The sequence below is a fragment of the Amphiprion ocellaris genome, chromosome 23 (assembly GCF_022539595.1).
Source record: "Amphiprion ocellaris isolate individual 3 ecotype Okinawa chromosome 23, ASM2253959v1, whole genome shotgun sequence".
Lineage (NCBI taxonomy): Eukaryota > Metazoa > Chordata > Actinopteri > Pomacentridae > Amphiprion > Amphiprion ocellaris.
In genome coordinates this window covers 20817446-20837641 of record NC_072788.1, presented here as the reverse complement: position 1 = coordinate 20837641, position 20196 = coordinate 20817446, and the positions used below count along the sequence as shown (strand labels likewise).

The 20196-nt window shown below is 40.1% G+C and overlaps 2 protein-coding genes across 5 annotated transcripts; one reads left to right on the top strand and one right to left on the bottom strand.

Moving 5' to 3' along the window:
• The first annotated feature begins 430 nt into the window (after window positions 1–430).
• gps2 (G protein pathway suppressor 2) lies at window positions 431–9547 on the top strand. Its single transcript, XM_023283329.3, has 12 exons — window positions 431–446; window positions 878–995; window positions 2122–2231; window positions 2404–2516; window positions 2620–2699; window positions 2831–2910; window positions 3102–3273; window positions 4101–4184; window positions 5012–5088; window positions 6574–6669; window positions 7668–7752; window positions 9376–9547. The coding sequence occupies exons 2-12, from the start codon at window positions 902–904 to the stop codon at window positions 9399–9401; spliced, it is 1017 nt and encodes a 338-aa protein (XP_023139097.2). The 5' UTR covers window positions 431–446; window positions 878–901; the 3' UTR covers window positions 9402–9547.
• LOC111577193 (eukaryotic translation initiation factor 5A-1) lies at window positions 8505–19350 on the bottom strand. 4 transcript variants are annotated; one of them, XM_023283331.3, is made up of 6 exons: window positions 18998–19350; window positions 16024–16193; window positions 14960–15064; window positions 14245–14376; window positions 10769–10841; window positions 8505–9397 (listed from the first exon to the last, which is right to left on the bottom strand). In XM_023283331.3, the coding sequence occupies exons 2-5, from the start codon at window positions 16189–16191 to the stop codon at window positions 10779–10781; spliced, it is 468 nt and encodes a 155-aa protein (XP_023139099.1). In that variant the 5' UTR covers window positions 16192–16193; window positions 18998–19350; the 3' UTR covers window positions 8505–9397; window positions 10769–10778. The 4 variants fall into 4 exon arrangements, with proteins under 4 accessions (XP_023139099.1, XP_023139098.1, XP_023139100.1 ...); XM_023283330.3 differs by having other exon boundaries at window positions 16024–16196; window positions 18998–19348; XM_023283332.3 differs by lacking the exon at window positions 18998–19350 and adding an exon at window positions 18791–18932 and having other exon boundaries at window positions 16024–16196.
• Window positions 19351–20196: the final 846 nt, after the last annotated feature.

Here is a 20196-nt window from a genome sequence, read left to right as displayed (position 1 = left end):
GAGAAAAATGAAAATGGTAGGTTGTATTAAATGTAACATGCATCCTGTTAACTAAAATAATTATTAAGATCCAGCCAATGAGAACTCATAATAGTCATGCTATGCGCACATCTTCATATGTCGTGTCTGACAACGTGCGCATACACATTACCTCTGGATAAACAAAAACGGCCTTTTGGAAGTTTGTGTTTGCATAATTAGACAAGAGAATCTCGTAGGTGCCGGGATACGACGAAAAACTACAATTCCATCAATGCAATTCCAAGGAAATGTCGTCATACTTGGCACCGGATGTGCAACATTTGTCACCCGGGCAGAAAATCTCTGTTTATATTTTGGGGAGAAGTTTTTAACTCGTTTTACTGCTACAGACATAGCCTTATTACACCAAATTGAATACCGCAGAGCGGCTTGGTTCTTATTTAACGATTCACAAAGAAACAAAAGTAAGCTTTTTTCAATTTTATCACTCAGCGACACTATAGTAGCATTAGAACAGATACCGTAAAATGTGTACCGTAGTAAAATGTTTAGCAGCTAGCTTAATCTAGCTAACGGTGGCTCTCGGGTCTGTTTAAAATGTTTTGCCACTGGTTCACGTATTTAAGCTTAATAAATCTTTATCTTAATTATTACAGTGCACACTAATGCATCGCACGAAACAATTCTCTTGCTTGTATCAGGCGGTACGGCTTAGCATGCTAACTTAGCAGTTAGCAGCTAGTTCGCTAGGCCTTTGACGGTCACAGCTGCAGTGCTTCTACTAGTGTGAATAATAGCGATCGTAAATAATGCAACATTTGATGCCGTGCAATTCACTTTAGAAGTTGTTTTTAACCTTGTTGCCTTTTTCAACTGATGCTTCGACCCTCACCAGCTGGCCCCTCCACTGCCTGTCACCATGCCCGCCCTGCTGGAGAGACCCAAGCTGTCCAACGCGATGGCCAGAGCCCTCCACAAACACATTATGAGGGAGAGAGAGCGGAAAAGACAAGGTGCTGCTCAGTGAAGTGTGCGTGACAGTGAAATCAAAACATAAAATCTGCAAATAGTGGTGTCTTCTTCAATTGTAACAGTTCGATTCTTGAAAACATTTCACCTCTCATCCAAGATGCTTCTTCAGTTCAAACGGTTAGAAATGAAGCAGCCTTTTGAATGACAGGTTTTCAAGAACCTAAAAGAGAAGTCCAGCTGCTCTCTGCTGGAGCTCCTTGAACTGCTGTGCTATATTATTCACTTTGTTTAGTTTTATTCTTTCTGCTATAATCACTAATTTTCCTCCCCAACTGTGCAATATATTTCTGTTTTAGGCAGAGCGAGTAACAATTTCAAATTCAAATTCCAGTTTGAAACAATGTAAATAGCAAATTGCAAATGCTCCAGTTTAAGACGTGTGTTATGGATATTTTTGATCCAGGGTTCAAACTTTAATGTCACAGCTTTTTTTAAAAAAAAAAGAAAAAGAAAAAAAAATCATACTGTCCTCCTTGTGTGACAATCACATTTTTGATGGTATCTCTTTTTTTTTTTAAAAACTATGAATATTGAGCTGAGACTTCACTTTAAAATATTGTTTTTTTTAATGATATCACAAAATCTTTCAGAAAATTACATCTAAATATTTTAACCTATGCTTTATTGTTCCAAATTTGCAGTGCTCTACCCAGCCATAAAAACTGTTTGCTAATCGTAACGTAAAATTGTATTGACAGCTGCCTGTATGCAATGCCCATGATGATTTTACAATCATGATACCAAAAAGAAAGCAACAAGAAAAATTTATTGAAGTGATTTTTTTTTTAAACTCACATGACAGTTTGTCAAAATTTAAATTGGTGAACAAAACATATAAACCCACTGTCACTGTAGTGCAATTCTTACAAAAAATCTTGTTAAACTAAAAAACTGCATTTGTGCTATATTTTTATATTGAAATATGTGTTAGACTTTTTCAGAGTATCGTATTTACTGTAGTCTGCTAACATGTTTTTATGTTCATTTTTGTAATGTTTATGAAGGACTTTCAAATGAGTATTTCTACATTATGCTATTGCTTATTTTCCTTCAAAGTGTAAAGTGTATATTTTTCCCTTGCTGAATGCCTTGTGTGCTATTCTTCAGAGGAAGAGGAGGTGGATAAAATGATGGAGCAGAAGATGAAGGAGGAAGAAGAGAGAAAGAGGACAAAAGAAATAGAGGAGAGGATGTCCTTGGAGGAAACCAAAGAACAGGTTGGAAATGTGCTAAAAACACAACCTGCTTTGTGTGATGTTTCTAATGCAGTCTGTGCTTCAACTCCACGTAGCTTTTCCATTCCACCTCGAGTTGCGACAGATTATAAAATGAAAAATACATCGCAGTATGTTTCCTTGTTATGATTCCCCACCCTATTGTAAACATCAGGTAATGAAGATGGGTGAAAAACTTCAGGGACTCCAAGAAGAGAAGCATCAGCTCTTTTTACAGCTCAAGAAAGTTCTTCATGAGGAGGAAAAGAGACGCAGAAAGGAGCAGAGGTAGTGTTTATTTTTTCCTTCTTTTCATTTTTTAAATTTGAAAAAAAAAAAGAGCTAATCTTAGTAGTCGGTTGCATTTCTGTGACCCCTGTGTGCTCTTTAGTGATATCACAACGTTGACATCAGCCAGCTACCAACCCAGTCTGCCCATGCATGCAGGACAGCACCTCCTAAGTATTCAAGGTGAGTTACATTTCAAGGTGTATGTATTGCCAAACTTCATCAGAGCGAGGTGGATATGACATAATAATTATCCCTTAACATTAGTAGTATCGGTTAACTCATTTTTCTTTTCTGTTTTTTTTATTTCTCAGGCAGTCCAGTTAGCCACAGTCGACCTGGTGCACTGCTTGGAGAACGGAGCAAACAGCTGTTCCCAGCTGCTGTGATTCCAGTAAGTAAAAGGGTGTTTCACTCAAAGAACTAATGTGTATGTGTTTTTTCTCAGATACTACCTGTGTCTCAGTAAACCAATTGCACATTTTTTATTCAGATGTGTGTCTGATAGTCTTATATCTTTGAAGCCCTGTGCAGTAGGAGAAGCAAATTTAGATACGTTTGCGCCTCCATCTCATCCACTTTTAGGCGCGTCATTATCAGACGCCTGGCTTCAGCTCAGGCTCAGCAGAGCATGGGCAGTTCAGCGGCAGCCAGGGGGTCCATGAGCCCTATGGGGTGGCTCAGCCCCAACATCCCTCCTCCTACGCCCCTGGACCTTCAGTACCAGTCAGTTTTGCAAGCAATTCTCAGATCAGAGGTAAAGGACGTGTGTGTTTCAGGTGTGGGGGTGCATTGTTATGTGCAAGTGTTCAAGTTATGGGGACATTTTTGTGCACATCATCTCATAAGAGGAAACTGTTTTGCAGCTTAGACACCCATAGTTCATTCATCTGTTCTAAATCAGTGTTAAAAAGTAGCACGTTACATTTTAGTTCTGATCTAGGTCATGTTCACACAGAGAATAATGAGGAAAAGAATTGGTAAGAGGATGGCATTTCTTACAGCCAATTTAAATCCCAAAATCTGAGCATAACCTAGTTCAGAGCAGGTTAGCTGTACAGCATTCCACCTTTATGACACTGAAAAGTTTAGGCCTTGCTAACCCATCAATCTTGTTTTGTAGTTCATTCATCAGAACTGTGTGGGAGTTGTAAAGTTGAGGTTCTACCAAAACAATTTTACCTGCTACTATTTAGAGGAAACACCAAAGCTGCATCCTTGGCTTGGCGGCACCTAAGATGTTTGTGACTGGTTTAAAGAAATACAAATAAGCCAAATGTTTTTAACACTATAGCAATCTTATAATATAAAATTCTAAGATTACTTCTTGAACAGCAGTGCTTTCAGACAGCACTAGAGTCCACTTTGAAGTGAACTGAGACCTTCTCAAACACTCTGAGTCTTTTTGTTTGTTCAACAGCAGGGATCAACTGGCAGCATTTCATCAAACTAAACAAATCATAACCCTCTATTATTGTATTATTAATGATGTTGATTGTTTGTGTTGTTCCAGTGATTGATACTTTGAACAATCACATGCAAGTGGGATGAACTGATAGTTAATGAGATCCCTTTTCCCCTCAGGTGCATCTGCATTTCAAGCCATGCAGTACCTGCCTCACCAGCAGGCAGGCTACCCCGTTCACAGTCACTTCACCTCCCAGCCAGGTAAGTTACATAGCTATGTTTACTCCGCCAAGGAACACCAAAGAGTTATGCGACAATCGGCGTCAGTTTGTCTGTCTGTTAGCAACATTACTCAAAAATAGATTAATGTATTTGGATGAAATTTTCAGGGAAGGTCAGAAATGACACAAGGACCAAGTGATTAGATTTTGGCAGTGATGCGGCTTAAAGTCTGGATCCATGGATTTGTTAAAGATTTCTGTATCATTGCGGGATAGCGGCACAGTGTCACTGTAACCATGACAACAAGTGAACACTACACCAGCTCCCTGCTGACGATCACATGATTGTGATCCTACTACAAATCCACCACTGCGGACTTATCGGAACTTATCCATCAGAAATGATACAAGGAGCAATTGATTAAATTGTGGGGGTGTTTCTGAGTCCCATCAATTCCTGCCGCCTGCTACACGTTTAGGTGATGTGATTCGGTATCTGTACATAACGTACACATGCATGACACACGCCTGTGCTCAGCACAAGGTCATTTTGTTTGTGGGTACATCTATATTAAATGGCCACATTCTATGTTGCCGTGATTTTTGATCACCAATAACTAATAAACAAATGCTGCATTTAAAAATAAAAGCCGCAATTCTGACAATGCCATGGGGGAATGAACAGTCTTGGCGGAGTACTGCTACTGCGCTCTCTGAATGCTTTCCCTGATGTTCTTGTGTTCCAACTGCTGCTTCATTCTTTGTGTGTATCTCTCAGAATCATTGATAATGCCCACTATAGCCAATAAAAGCAAAATAAATGCAGTTTGATTATATGATAAATTGTAATTTGTGTATCTCCTGCAGGATACATACCTGGAGCAGGAATACCCCTGCAGAAGCAGCTGGAACATGCCAACCAACAGTCTGGTTTTACTGATGCAGTAAGATTATATCATGTGTAGATGCTTTTAACGTCCTATATGGTGACCCCTATTTTTTTGTGTTTGTTAAAAACTTGTAGGTTTAAAATAAATGCTATAAGGTCATGACGATGTTTACTTCTGCCATTCATCAAGCCCAGGCAAAAGCAGATACCCTTCCAGCTTCATAAGCCAATGAATATTTGATTTAAGTGCTACGTAACATAATGAACCAATAGTTGTGTTGTTCAAACGTTTTATAGTCGTACCCCTTCACTGCCTGCTGCTTGTGAGGTGAGCCATTCAGAATGAGCAGCTACACTGTAATCTATCAGATTTGTTTAGAGTTGATTCTGTTCACTGTAAAATGTCTCAGCCACAAGCAAAGAACACCAAATGTCCTGCTGTAGGCTGAAAGAGAGAACACACAAGTCCTTATGTGCTCCCAGCATCTGAGGAACTGAAAATCTAGTGGGTTATTATTTTTGATTGCATATCACCATAGCAAAGTGTTAGCCTTGTGCAGCTAATGTGTCTAATACTACCATTAGCTTTAGTTCAAGGGTGAGAGAGTGTATTCTCAAGACTTTGTCTAAAAACTTACAAATCTCAGTGTAGGATAATGGGTATTACAACCATGGTTAAAAACTGTCTTTGTTTCTTAATCAGGCCCTGATCCCAAAAAAGGGGATGTTTAACAAATCATGTCACTTTTCTAATTCAGAATTGGCTGATTATCTGCTGCCTACTTCACTCAAGAAGAGCAGGGTGTTGTTATGGAGAACTACAAAGAATCTAAACATTTGTTATGGTGAAAAGCGCTGTTACTGCACACGTTGTAAGGAGAAATGCTGGTAGAAAGCTTAAGTTTCTACATTTTGCCAATGCAGCTGCTTAGTACTAACGTAACAGCAACACATTAGAGCTACTAAAGTTTAGACTTCATTCATTTAAACATGATACTCAAGAAGTGCATTTAGGTCTGACACATCCCATGATGGATATGTGGAAATTATTTTAATTTTGGCCAACTCAAAGTGAAATTATTGCTACTGATTTCATGTTCTCTGTAAATAATACCAACTGACTAATACATTTTCAAATCTGGGTTCTATTGGCTGCAATATCTGCGGTGTAAATCGGACTGGGCGACAAATCAGGATCAAGCAAAACAACAAAGTTTTGAATGCATGTACACTGCTGTTCAAAAGTTTAAGGTCACCCAGACAGTTTCATGTTTTCCATGAAAACTCACACTTTTATTCATGTGCTAACATAATTGCACAAGGGTTTTCTAGTCAGTTGCTGTGCAGCATGTCATCTTTGGGACATTGAAAGCTGTTAAAAGCAAAAATAAGTCCTGGTTACACCCTCAGTCATGTTGTCAGAAACATGTTTAAAAATAAATTTGTGCCCAAATGAAGCAATTTCCAACACGTCTGGAGCTTCCCACCTGCTCTGTATGACAAGTTGCTTTTGTTTTGTGTCCTGCTGATGTGCTGTTAGGGTGCTTTGAGGCCTATGCACCCCCCAGCCATGCATCCTTCTGCTCCAGGCCTGCTGCCCACACCATCAATGGCGGTCCAGATCCCTACTGCAAAGGTGAACCCCCAAAATCAGCACACACAACTTTTTCCACTACCCCTTCCATTGATCTTTTCCTCTGTGATTAGGGCACTGAATTCCAGACAGTTGCCACAAAAGTGGAAGAAAGTCTGCTCTTTACTCAGCCTGTAGCTTACCTCTAACTACACTTGCAGAAAAGGAGCGTAGCATTTCCTCTGGTGCCATCCAGAGGCAAAACCTTTTCACATAAATTTACCTTACAGTGCTACAGATACCTATATTTACCTGCAGTTTTATTTAATTTGTTGACCACTTCAACTTAACAAGGCTTTTACCATGGCTGTAAATAAATATACAGAAACCTTTTTTCTGTGTTCTAAGTTATTATGGTGTGTTGATCTTTCAGCAAATCGCAGCACATCCAATCAGATTAAGGTTGAACAAAGAGAATTGACCTAAAAGATATGTTAATCAGCTTTTCAATAGTGTATTTGCGCTTTTTACTCCAAGGTACACAGTGGAGTTTTGTGACAATTGGCTTTGGTTGGTCTTTTTGTCTGTTTGCAACGTTACTCAAAAATGGATTAACAGATTCGGATGAAATTTTCAGGGAAGGTCAGAAATGACACAAGGACCAAGTGATTAGATTTTGGCAGGGATGCAGCTTATAGTCTGGATCCATGGATTTGTTAAAGATTTCTGTATCATCGCAAGATAGTGGCACAGTGTCACTGTAACTATGACAATAGGTGAACACTACGTCAGTTGCCTGGTGTCGATCACATGATTGCGATTCTACTACAAATAGACCACTGCGGACAATGAATTGTTTAAAGATTTCATCTGTCGGAAACCATACGACTGAGCAGCCTTGGTGGAGTAGTCTCAGAGTGCTTTTCTTGTCTTTAGTATGAAATTATGCCATGTCAGCATTACTCTTTCTATGCTGCTGCCACTCGTTTATGTTCCTAATGTACGCTCCATTTACTCAAAAAAACTTACTTTGTTATGATGCTGCATCTTTCCATCGACAGGCCCCATTCCAGAGCTCTCCTCAGAGTGCCCCTCGCCATAGCTTCCTCTCCCACAGCCAGAGTGGGCAAAGGTTCTACCACCACGGCAAGTAACTTATTACAATGTTCCACATCACGGTCACTGAGATGTCACAGCTTCACTCAAGATCTCGGATGTTTAATGGATCGACTTTTTTAAAAACATGGCAATTAGGTTGGATTGTGCCATATAATTTGTGCTGTATTTTTCTGTATAGTATCTTTTTTGAGCTTTGTTTTCACTTTGTCAATAAACTAAAAAAAGAGTTTTCAAACTTAGACCTTTCTGTGAACAACCGACTTTGAGTTTTACACGACTTCTGTTTGTAAAATAGCTATCTTGCCTACACGTTGAAGCTTTATTGGAGAAGCTTTATGTGCGCAAAATTGTTAATTTGTATAAAAGCAAACTGGTCCGAAGCCTATCCTTTGTATTCACAGTCACAACGCCAGGAAACGGTTGAGCATCTTTGCATTGACTTTACTCAGTAAAAAGTAGCAAGGCCAGAATAGAATTAAACTTTCAGGAACATTTAGTTGTAGATTGTACAGTATGTGGCTAAATCAACATTTCTGGTAATATGCACATTGATGAATAATACCACAGCTTAAACACTGTATTTCATTGTGTTGCTGACTTCTGGTTAATTACTTTAAACCTGTTAGATTAGCACAAATTAAGTCAAGATTACCATTTTCTAGGAAATCAGTGGAGGATTTCCAGTGTTTTTTCTTGTTCTCTGCAGTATAAATCAAGTTTACGTCCTTTCTGATTTTAAGCTTTTGCTTAAATGTTAATAAATAAACCGTTCAGCCACATTCAACAGCTTGTGTCACCTTTATTTTTTTGGCGATGGAGACATTCTGCACAGTTTGGACTGGCTGTATGAACACAAAGTAAGGATACCAAACTGCCACAACGTGTCTACCTCCTGGATCACTGCTTAGAGTTTGAGTACACCAAATAATACTCCAGTTTTTTTCTCCAAACAGCTCTGTGTTCAGGGCCTGGTGTCAAGAGGCTTTGCGAAAAAGTTTTAAAGGTTTTAAAACAGAATTTGTATGTTCTTGAGCAGGGTTTTGTTTCTCTTTGACGCTTTTTTAAAAAGCCTTCGGACAAAAAGAAACTGAACCTTGGTGTGCCATGTTGGTAACCTTTGTTTAATAGACAAGTTTCAGGTGATAAACAGCAGAAGCAGGGGGCTTGTTCAGATCAACTGCTAAAAGAATAGTGCTGTACAGAAATACAAAATCATGTATTCAGTCCTGTATGGCACAAGCTGAACAAGCCTCAACAGAACAATGCAGATCTAGAGTTGAAGCCCTTGATAAATCGGGAACGTATATATATATATATATATATTAAAAAAAAGCAGTTGTGACATTATCAACAGCTTGCCCTGATGGTAGGTAGCTACAGAATATTTGTAGACCTACTCAGTCCTTAGTCAGACCTTCCACTACACGTCTTTTACATCTGTATGTCCAGACTCAGATGTGGGTTTGTTATGTGTGCATGTACATAGAGAGTGTTTTCTTTACTGTTTAATATTTCCAATTATTTATTAAAATTCCCTAATCGAGCCCAGAGCAGAATCAGAAAACAGAGTGAGGGAGAGAGAATATGAAAAACAAAGACAAAAAGAGGGAAAATAGCATTGACGAGGCAATATCCCCTCCTTTTCCCCAGGTCCAGTGCATCTCGATTGCCCCTGAAACAGAATTACAAGGAGGAGGAATGAGAAGAAAGAGGAAAGGAAAGGTCAGGAACAACAGAAGGAAAATGCTTGAGGAAAAAATAAACACAAGAAGAATATAGTTTAATGCGGCAAGTGTTTTACCTAGCTTCAGCAGAGGAAACATTGCACAACCAACAGCTTTAAACATAGGCGTGGACACTTTATTCTACAGCCCACAGTTTGCAGGTGAAGTGCAGGAGAGAAAGTGCATTAAAAAAAGTCTGACCCAACAATTACAACGCTAGCTGTTCCTTGGAACTAAGAAATACAGGAAGCAACTGGCTACATGAGGCTGTAAAATGAAGTGCAACTTACAGTAAAAGTACAACATTGCTCAGAAATAAAATATTAACCATAAGCTCTCATTTATAACCCATACATAAAAATGATACACATGCTCATAATAGTGTTAACATCAAACAAAAATATATTAAAGGTCCCATATGATGAAAATCTATTTTTTTATAATGGTGTTTTTGTGGTTGTTATAAAGTTGGAGTTGTAAAGTAAAAGCTATTAAGAAACTTACTTCTGCCATAGCTGAAGCCGAAATAAATTAGTTTATGATGGCAATTTTACTCTGTCAACCACAGATTGTTCTCTTAAGTAAATGGGTGGGAATAGCAGCAGGTCAGAGGTTTTCAGAACAGTCTACTTAGAGCTGGACTAAACCAGAGGTTATACAGTCATGGTAAAATTAACCACATTTTTCAGTATTTTGAACTGGAAAACTAAAAGACATACTGTGTGGACATGCAAGATTAGCATTCAATTGCTGAAAAGGCACACCATATGGGACCTTTAAGGGGTAGGCAAATCCACGGCACACTGTTTAGTAACGACTGCTTCATACGAATGCAAAGTTTTTAAAACTCTCATTGAATTTGCTACAATTTGTCAGTCGTAAATTCTCAGCTAATCATTATCATGTCCAGTATATACACAAAAAATTAAAATGATGCAATGCAATAATATGAAAAACATTTCCAGTATAGTGGATATGCATAATTGTAAATGACATTTCAAAAAATGGCATGCCGTCTTTTTTCATAATACTGAAGGTCAAATCTAAACAACGAACCTCAGCAACCGCCTTGGATCTTGATGACTGGAGTTGCCTTCCCCTTGCTCCACTCAGAAACAATATCTGTACATGTACATGACATCACACACACCGCACTGGCATGGCACATGCTGCTGGCTTTTGGTGTAACACCTGAATGTACACGCACATACATCATTTTACAGAACACACACTCCTCTTCAGGCAGGCTTGGGTTAGGCGGTAGTTGTGGGGGGTGACAGAACAGCTACGAGTTGAAACATCTGTAGCACTGTATTTACCTTCAGTGGCTTATTTACCCAAGGCTTTGATGCCAATTGCAGCTTCTTCGTCCATTGCATTTAGAACGGTGATCTGAAAGTGCAAAGAGGGATCAGAACAAGGTGCTTTGATTTACCTTCTGAACCCCAAAACCCATCAGTGGATTTAAAAAGGCAAAAAGCAACAATAAGAAAATAAACACAACAGGAAAAGCACTCAGAGAGAGCAGTACTCTGCCAAGGCTGCCCAGTCGTATCATTTCCAACAGATGAAATCTTTAAAAGCTCTTGAACTTCAAACTTCATAGATTTAAGTATGATGCTCAAGAAGTGCTTTCAGGTGTGACATTGTCCCATAATTAAAGAATTGTGGAAATTAGTTTTTGTGACATGAATGTTATTGATTGAATATGTACCGTAATTTCCGGACTATAAGCCGCTACTTTTTTCTCACGCTTTGAACCCTGCGGCTTATACAACGATGCGGCTAATGTATCGATTTTTACGTGCGAACTTCATGCCATCAATACATTTGGCCTCGTCACATCAGACCAATAAAATTACCGAACAGGTCACAGTGGACCAATGAAACTGTTCGAATTAAATCAAACACACTCACACTAAATTCTTCAAATCAGTCATTTTGCGCTTCATGCACACACCCTCATCATGGAAAACACACAAAGAAATGCATATGATGCAGCTGTTGCAGGCCGAGTCTGCTCTCCTTTACCCTCGACAGGTTGCGGCGTGTGTGTGTGTATGTGTGTGTGTGTGATATGAGGAGGAACGCTGCAGGTGTGTGTGTTGCAGAGATGAGTGTGGAAGTGGAGGCATAGTGAGATGCACCATGATGATACAGCCAGTTATACAAGACAAGAGTGGGAAGCCAGTGCACGCTGGATACACTGTAAGTGTGGACAGTTGCTGCTGGTTCATTAAAGTGCCTCATTCTCCCCCTGAAAAGTTTGTCCGGACTTATATCTGGCGGTTACCATTAACGAGCCCCGCTAAGCTAAGCGGGCTAGCACGACCCGAGGCTGCCCAACCGCTAAGCTAAGCGGGCTAGCACGACCCGAGGCTGCCCAACCGCGGTTCGGCGGCCGGCAGAATCGGGTCGGAAACACAGTTTTTAAGTTAAAGGCAACCGATCTGCCTGTCGAAGAAGGAAATAGAGCGTAAGCTTGATATCAATGAATCAATGGTGAGACGTTGGAGTCGGCAGCGTGAACTGACTCAATGCGTTTTACTGCGATGTTACAGGCACTGTTCGGAAAAAGCATACTTTAATTAAAAGTTTAAAAAAAATCTTTCTGTGTGAATATCTCATGTTACAACGTGGACACCTGCGGCTTATAGTCAGGTGCGGCTTGTATATGTACAAAACTTTTTTCTTTTTAAATTTAGTGGGTGAGGCTTATATTCCGGTGCGCTCAATAGTCCAGAAATTACGGTACTATAATTAATACCATCCATCCATCCATTATCTATACACCGCTTAATCCTCACTAGGGTCGCGGGGGGGGGGGGGGGGGGGGGGGGGGGGGGGGCTGGAGCCTATCCCAGCTGACTCGGGCGAAGGCAGGGGACACCCTAGACAGGTCGCCAGTTTGTTGCAGGGCTACATATATAGACAAACAAACACTCACACATTCACACCTACGGGCAGTTTAGAGTAATCAATTAACCTCAGCATATTTTTGGACTGTGGGAGGAAGCCGGAGTACCCGGAGAAAACCCACGCATGCACAGGGAGAACATGCAAACTCCATGCAGAAAGATCCCGGGAAAGCCGGGACGCGAACCAGGGATCTTCTCGCTGCAAGGCGAAAGTGCTAACCACTACGCAACTGTGCAGCCCTATAATTAATACCAATAGACTAAATCGTTTTTTAGTTTACAGTGTAAAACAGACTGGGCAACATAGTGACCAAGGATAAAAACATACTCTGCATCATGACTAAAAGCATGCAGGCTCCAGCTGCCCATGATGGCTCTGATTGGGTAAAAGAAATACAAAAAGAGCCACAGTGTTTTTTGCCCCTATAGCAGAATGGAGGTTTGGTGCAGCCAAACCATTGTGTGCTACAGAATGGGCAGGCACAGTGAGACCAGTAGCCCACGATCATTAAAAACATTTAAAACAAGAAAAGCACTCAGAGTGGGCTGCTCAGTTGTATGATTTCCAATGGATGAAGTCTTTAAACAATTTTATATAACAATTTCAGGCAAATCAGAGATGGTTGAGCAGAAATTGTTCTGAAAATTTGATGATATGTGAAGGAAATCCCCCAATATGAGGGGGCACAAATAATCTGGTGGGACCAAATGGTTTGTTTTGGACAGATTTTTAAATGAGATGATTAAATATCACAATTTCAAGCTTAGATTTGGTTAATTTTTCAGACAGAACGGCACAGTACAGACTAGTTCAAGGACCATTAGAGAAGGAGAATGTGATGGTTCTTTCTGATGGATGGTGTAATGTTGTGTTTTGTTACTCTGCCAAGGAAGGCGGCGGAGTTATGTGACAGTCGGCATACAATTGTCTGTTTGTTAGCAAAAACAAACTAACAGATTTGGATGAAATTTTCAGGGAAGGTCAGAAATGGCACAAGGACCAAGTGATTAGATTTTGGCAGTGATGTGACTTATAGTCTGGATCCAGGGATTTAGTAAATATTTCTGTATCGCTGCGATATAGTAGCACAGCGTCACTGTAACCATGACAACAAGTGAACGCTAGGTCAGCTGCCTGCTGATGATCACATGATTGCGATCCTGCTACAGTCCCGCTGTGGACTTATCAGGAATTATCCATCAGAAATGATACAAGGAACAATTGATTAAATTATGGGGGTGTTTCTGAGTTCCATCAATTCCCGCCACCCGCTACATATTTAGGTCACGCGATTCGTTATCCGTACATAACGTACACATGCACAACACACGCTCACCGTAAGGCAATTTTTTATTGATGTGCAGCTGGTATATTAGCAATAAGTTGCTGCATTGAGAGTACAGTGAGTGGTAAAATAAATATATGAATTTACATGATTAACAATTTTCGAGTAGCATTTCTCTCTTGCCTTTTAAAACTAACACTGCTTTTTGCTATAGGGCATTTCTATATTCCTCATAGCTCTCCAGTGTAACAACCTGTTACTCTTGACTGAAACAGCTGCATGTAATCATTCCACTTTGGATACCCATCATCTCTTACTAGGGTTTTAGGTTTGGTTGAGCCTGCTTACAAAACGAAAGTGTGACTATGTCCAACTTGCTTCATAGCACACCTCTCTGCTTTCATTTCACTTCCATGTTTTTGTTTGCTTTCTGGCCAACGTCGGCTTCAGTATTTTAACACACAGCTCTCAAACCACCACAGCTCAGTTCTCACAAAAACAAACTGATAAACCACACTTTGGAAGCAAGTTTCATGACAGAAAACCACGGACAAAAAGAGTGGAAACGACTGGTGCAGGCTCAGTACTGACCAGGATCTCCTCTCCGGCTTCGTGCTTGCTCTCTATCTCTTTTCCCAGGTCTCCCTCAGGGATCTTCAGGTCCTCTCTCACCTCTCCACTGTCCTGGAGAAGGGACAGGTAGCCATCCTGGATCCCAATCAGCTGGGACACAGAGAAAATGGTATCACCACAGAGCAAGCAGATACTTTTCATTACAGTAAGCTTTTTTTGGGTGACCCCAAACTTTTAAACGATAGTGTACATTCAAATTCAAGACTTTAACAGGAAAAAAAACACACAGAAATGATATCTCCTTCATGTGCTCATGATAGAAAATCATAGTCTGATCTGCACAGATTACCAGCATGTAACCCTGACAACTGCAGCATCTGTTTCTCTTTCTCTCTTCTTTGTGTGGAAATTCCTGCAAATCATTTCTCTCTAATGAAATTTTTAATCAGCTGGTATTCATATGGCTTCTTCAACTAATCTTCCAACAGCTAACTGTCCCCCAGCAGCCATGTAGAATTATCTCTTAAAACATTGTCCTTATTAAACACCCCAAAGCATTCTGTAATATCCAAGGCATGACTATCATTTCCCTTAATGACAAATAATACATTTGTCATAATCAAATCAAAAGTTAATACAGGCTAAGAGAAGACAGACAAGGTTTTCTGTCACATGAACATTAACACAGAGTCCCAAAATTGTCTTCTAATTTCTTGAAATTCACTTGTCTCACCTGATAATCCATTCGCTTGATGTTAGGTACGTCCATGTTGTGGGTGGAGGGACAAATATCTTCATACTTCTTACCAGAGAAGATGTCAATACCAACCAAGTGAACCTACACAAGCACAGACCACACAAAAAGGAAAAAGAGATAATAGCACTAGTATCTATAAAATATTCACTCCTGTGTGAGAAAACAATACTTGAATTACCTCCTGTCCCTAAAAAGGGATCATTTATATGCTTTGGCAAGTGCTTAGTATGTTTTGAGATATGAAAACTGTAAGCCGGCAGGGAAACATTAATGTTTTTGTACCGACTGAAAGTGTCCATTAATGTGCATTAATATTAATGATTATGACCTTGTGTCTGTGCCAGAGAACAATGGATGGATAGTACAGTGATCATTCAGACTCTCTCCCTGTCTGTATTCTCCTTCAGGTGAAGCTGTGAATTCTTTCACAGCTGTGCTATATTTGTATCATATTAGTAAGCACTGCAAAAATATGTTGTACCGTGATCAGTTTATTATATAAAATATGAATACTGCCCCCTTAGATAAAGGTATTTGGAAAATTTTAGCTCGATACAGCCAATACTTTACTTTTTCCCCTTTAATCGCCCATCAACCCACTTTCAGCATGTTTTCTCACACATTGAATTTTGCTTCTCAAAATATAACAGGATTTAATTTATTTTTTTAATATATGGGCATATTTTTAATTTTAGGACCTCAAATTGTTGAGATAAACCGTGGTTTGGAGGAGACTTGTCATGTAGATTTGTGTAATATCTTTGAGATTTATCGCTGCATTAGGTCATAAGGATAAAGATACTTGATTTATCAATCTAAAATATCACAGAAACCATTTTAAATATCTATAATTTATGATAAATAGCTTCAAGCAAATCAGACATGGTGGAGCAAAAGACCCCTGATGATTTAAGAGGGAATAACTCATGGCTAAAAACAAGAGAAAGACCCAAAGGATGCGAGATATTGTCTCTGAACGATGAAAGTCTGTCAAATGAGCTAACTAGCTTTCTTGACATCAGCATCAGTAATTTACTGACCTTAGCGTGGCCATGCTTGCCCGTCTTGGAGGTGGACATCTCAACAATCTTGCAGGGTCGGCCTTTCAGCACCACAAAACCATTTTTGCGCAGGGCAGAGCACTGCATGGGGTAGGTGGCGGATGCCCCAGCATCACCGGTCTGGAAGTCCAGCTCTGCATCTGCCATACCTGCTGCAGGTCAACACACATACAGGGTCATACCTCTGGGAAAATAGGAGGCATATTTATTTCATACTTAGCAGATTATACCTCAGGATAAAACTCAAGCATAGATAGATAGAAAAAAATGCTGCACAATAGTATAAAATAAAAGCACTTCTAATTTTAAAATCTATAGAAACGTATTTTATAAAGGTATTAAAAATCAATATACAGCATTTACACATTTTAAGGCACAGTTTACACATCCATATTAACGACAACATAACTTTTTCTTTTTTTTTGTGCTGAGACCTCATCACCTACCACCAGTTTATGTACACTACCGTTCAAAAGTTTGGGTTCACTTAGAAATGTCCTTATTTTTGAAAGAAAAGCAGTTTATTTCAATGAAGACAACATTAAATGAATCAGAAATACAGTCTAAACATTGTTAATGTGGTAAACGACTATTCTAGCTGGAAACAGCTGATTTTTAATGGAATATCTCCATAGAGGTACAGAGGAACATTTCCAGCAACCTTCACTCCTGTGTTCTAATGCTACATTGTGTTAGCTAATGGTGTTGAAAGGCTAATTGATGATTAGAAAACCCTTGTGCAGTTATGTTGGCACATGGATAAAAGTGTGAGTTTTCATGGAAAATATGAAATTGCCTGGGTGACCCCAAACTTCGGAACGGGAGTGTACAAGCAGGCAACAAATGAAAAAAGAACGAACAAAGTGTCTCAGTAAAGTGTTGGGCCACCAGAACAGTTTCAGTGCACCTTAGCATTGATTCTCCAAATCTCTAGAACTTCGCTGGATGGATGAATACCATTCTTCCAAAAGATATTACCTCATGGTTATGAAGATTTTACCTCATGATCACTCAGTACAACTTTGTATGGATCTGCAGTTACACTACTGATCAAAAGTTTGGGGCCACCCAGGTAATAAAAAATGCTTTTCTTTCAAAAATAAGGACATTCCTGAATCACCCCAAACTTTTTGAACAGCAGTGTAAATATTGTTGAAATTGAACTTAATTCTCTTAGGAAACTTCATATTGTTCATAATGTTTTATAAAAAAGATAGTTCATTAAATGTGAAAATTTTCAGAATGTTATTTTTTGCACTAAAACAAAGGGAAATATTTGGAGTTGTCATTATAGCTTATTATGCTGTGATTTTACTGGTCCAGCCCACTTGAGATCAAATTGTTCTGTATGTGGCCCCTGAACTAAAATGAGTTTGACAGCCCTGCACTAGATGGATACTTGCCACCACCTGCCACTCACTCCTCACTCAGTAAGTAAGTTAGCCGTGATAACAGACAAGCAGCAAGTGATCTGTCAGGTGAATATCTGTCACTGTCTCGTTAGAGGAAAACGGAAATGAAGAGTTGCTCAGTGGCACCAATTAAAAATTAAGGATGTAGATTTAATAACACTTTGATTCAAAGCTGTTGAGAGCTAAATAAAGCAACAGAGACATGACTCTGGTTAGACCAAGTTCAGGTCTATTGTTTAAAAAAAAAAAACGAACAGTCAGAAGTAATATTTGGCTGACATGTACTCATCAGTATGTGGAGAAACTATGCATCACTAGCTAACCAAACTTTGAACATCTCCGAGCCGTGCTGCCATGGGGACAACAGAACTCATTCTAAGGAATAAACACAATCCTGACAAATAGAATTCATTCGGGTCCGGGGACTTAGGGTGCAGGCAGGAGACACCTGGATAGGCCACCAGTCTATCACAGAGAAACAACACTCTCATTCGCATCTACGGACAATTTAGAGTCACCAATGAACCTGGGCGTGTTTTTGGACTGTGGAAGGAAGCCGGAGAACCTGGAGAAACCCTACACATGCACGAGCACATGCTAACTCCCGGGAAGGCGGGGACTCGAACCGGGGATCTTCTAACTGCAAGGCGACAGCGCTAACCACCAAGTGACTGTACAGCCCCCGGGTTAAACCAGGGCCGCTAATCCGCTCTAATAACCCATAAATCAAATTTCAAGATGCCATTTCCGGCCGTGACTTCTTCACCTACTCAGGACAAAACGTAAAGTACTCAAAGAAACGCTAAAATGTAGTGCTAAGTCACATCCCGGGAGGGTGTGTTGGATGTACGTCCGCAGCGTTGAACAGACTGCGGCCTAGTGCGTACAGGACGTTTACGGCCCGTCGGCGGTAACGTTACGGTCGGTGTCCCCGCATCCATGCACACTGACGGTACTCCGGTGGAGGCCCTCCCGGTGAAGGCATTCTAGCTCATGAGGCAAACCCACCACAGTAAAAGTGCTTTACACTTCTATGGTGTGGAAGTAGAGCTCCGTGAAACGACCCTCGGTCTCCCAGCCCGGTGCTGGCCGGTAACACGCCCACAGACGCGGGCATTGATTGAAATCCGGCCCGCTGGTGAACAGTAATGACTAAGCTAATACTCGAGATGGCTACGGACACAACATCAGCTACTTTCATCAAGTTGAGCTGCAGCAGTGAGGCAATAAAGGCTGTTTCATTGTGGAAGTCAACCAAGTGTTTTAGGATTGGAAAACTTAAATCAACGATAAAGGCGACAGAGACATCGGGTATATTTTAGATTTTAGATTACAAGGCAGTGCGACGCTCCAGTTTAGAAGAGACGGATGATGAGATGATGTGGTGGTCCTCTGGTCAGACACCCTGCTCTGGCTGCTTCATGGTGGGCGTTTTAAATGCTATATAACATGATAGAGGCTGGCAGACATGTGCATAGGATAGCTCATCTGCTCAGGCGCAAACACGCCCCGTCTATTGGATGTTTTGATGAGGAACTCACCCTGATGATAATGCTTCTCCTCTCCGGTGTTTCTGATCAGCCTCCTCCTGAGATCCTCCTTCTCTGTATCTATCAGGTCGTCTGGCCGGGTCCGTGTCCTCCTGGGTTTGCGATGTCGCCCCCCTTTTAGAGCTATTAGTGGTCTCTTTTATTCCTCTGTCATTCCAGACGGCTCTGCTCGCCTCTCCTCTCCCCCTGCGGTGGTCCAGATGGTAGTCTTCCCCGTACAGAGGTCCACAACTTCTAAAGTCAGCCGCCGGGCCGAGGAGAACCAGAACCGTAGACCCGCTATGTCTGTACCGTGTGTACCCTACACTCCACCTTCTGTCTCCCTCATCCAGAGCCTCACCACTGTGGAGCTTTAAAACAACCTCAACGCACCACTTCCCTTTGGATCTGTCACAATAAAATCTGTAATGCAAAACGTCATCTCAATCATTTTCCTTTAAAGATAGAATTGTATTTTTTTTTTTTTTTTTACAAAGAAGAAGAAGAAGAAACTAATCCTTGCTCATTGAAAATCCTGGGAATTCTTGTATATTTTGTGGGCTCGCAAATTTAGCTCTACATTAGTCAATGTATCTGATGATACATTGATTGAAAGGGTGTCCTATAAATATTTCTGAATGTGGATTGATGAAAAGCTTTCATTTAATGTACATATTTCTAATTTAGTTAAGAAACTCAAATCGAGGATTGGCTTTTATTTGAAAAATAAAACATGCTTTACATTCTCTGCATAGAAAAAAACTTGTGGAAATGTGCATAGAATCTAACACAAAATGTTTGATACTTTGGAAATATTTTAGTCTTTCATGCCATCTAAGCTCTTTAAATTGAACTGAACTGCACTTATACTGTAGTAAACATCATGCGATACAATGTAGCATCTACAATTGAACAGATTAACCTTAGAAAGCTGACATCCCATGATGACAACTTTTATCTCTATGACAACTATACAAACAAACTCCATCGACATCCATATCAAGAGGCTGCAAGTCCCTGAAAATCATACTTTTTATTTTTGTTCTTTTTACCTTAGAAGGCTGTTATGGCTCTACAGTAAATATAATGTTTTTTTAATCTATTTATGCATTTTAGTCAGTTTTATATTTTCTGCACTTTCCGTTTCTGTTATTGCCTATTTTGCTGTTCTGAATTTGTTGGACTTATCCTGCCTCTGCTGTTTCCTCACT

Excerpts from the sequence above, each read along its gene's own strand:
- gps2 (XM_023283329.3), top strand. The coding sequence starts at position 902 with ATGCCCGCCCTGCTGGAGAGACCCAAGCTGTCCAACGCGATGGCCAGA. Across the intron at positions 2,517-2,619 it reads AGACGCAGAAAGGAGCAGAG|TGATATCACAACGTTGACAT; the intron begins GTAGTGTTTATT and ends TGTGCTCTTTAG. Across the intron at positions 5,089-6,573 it reads AGTCTGGTTTTACTGATGCA|GGTGCTTTGAGGCCTATGCA; the intron begins GTAAGATTATAT and ends ATGTGCTGTTAG.
- LOC111577193 (XM_023283331.3), bottom strand. The coding sequence starts at position 16,191 with ATGGCAGATGCAGAGCTGGACTTCCAGACCGGTGATGCTGGGGCATCC. Across the intron at positions 14,377-14,959 it reads TCAAGCGAATGGATTATCAG|CTGATTGGGATCCAGGATGG; the intron begins GTGAGACAAGTG and ends TCTGTGTCCCAG. Across the intron at positions 10,842-14,244 it reads AAGCCGGAGAGGAGATCCTG|ATCACCGTTCTAAATGCAAT; the intron begins GTCAGTACTGAG and ends TTGCACTTTCAG.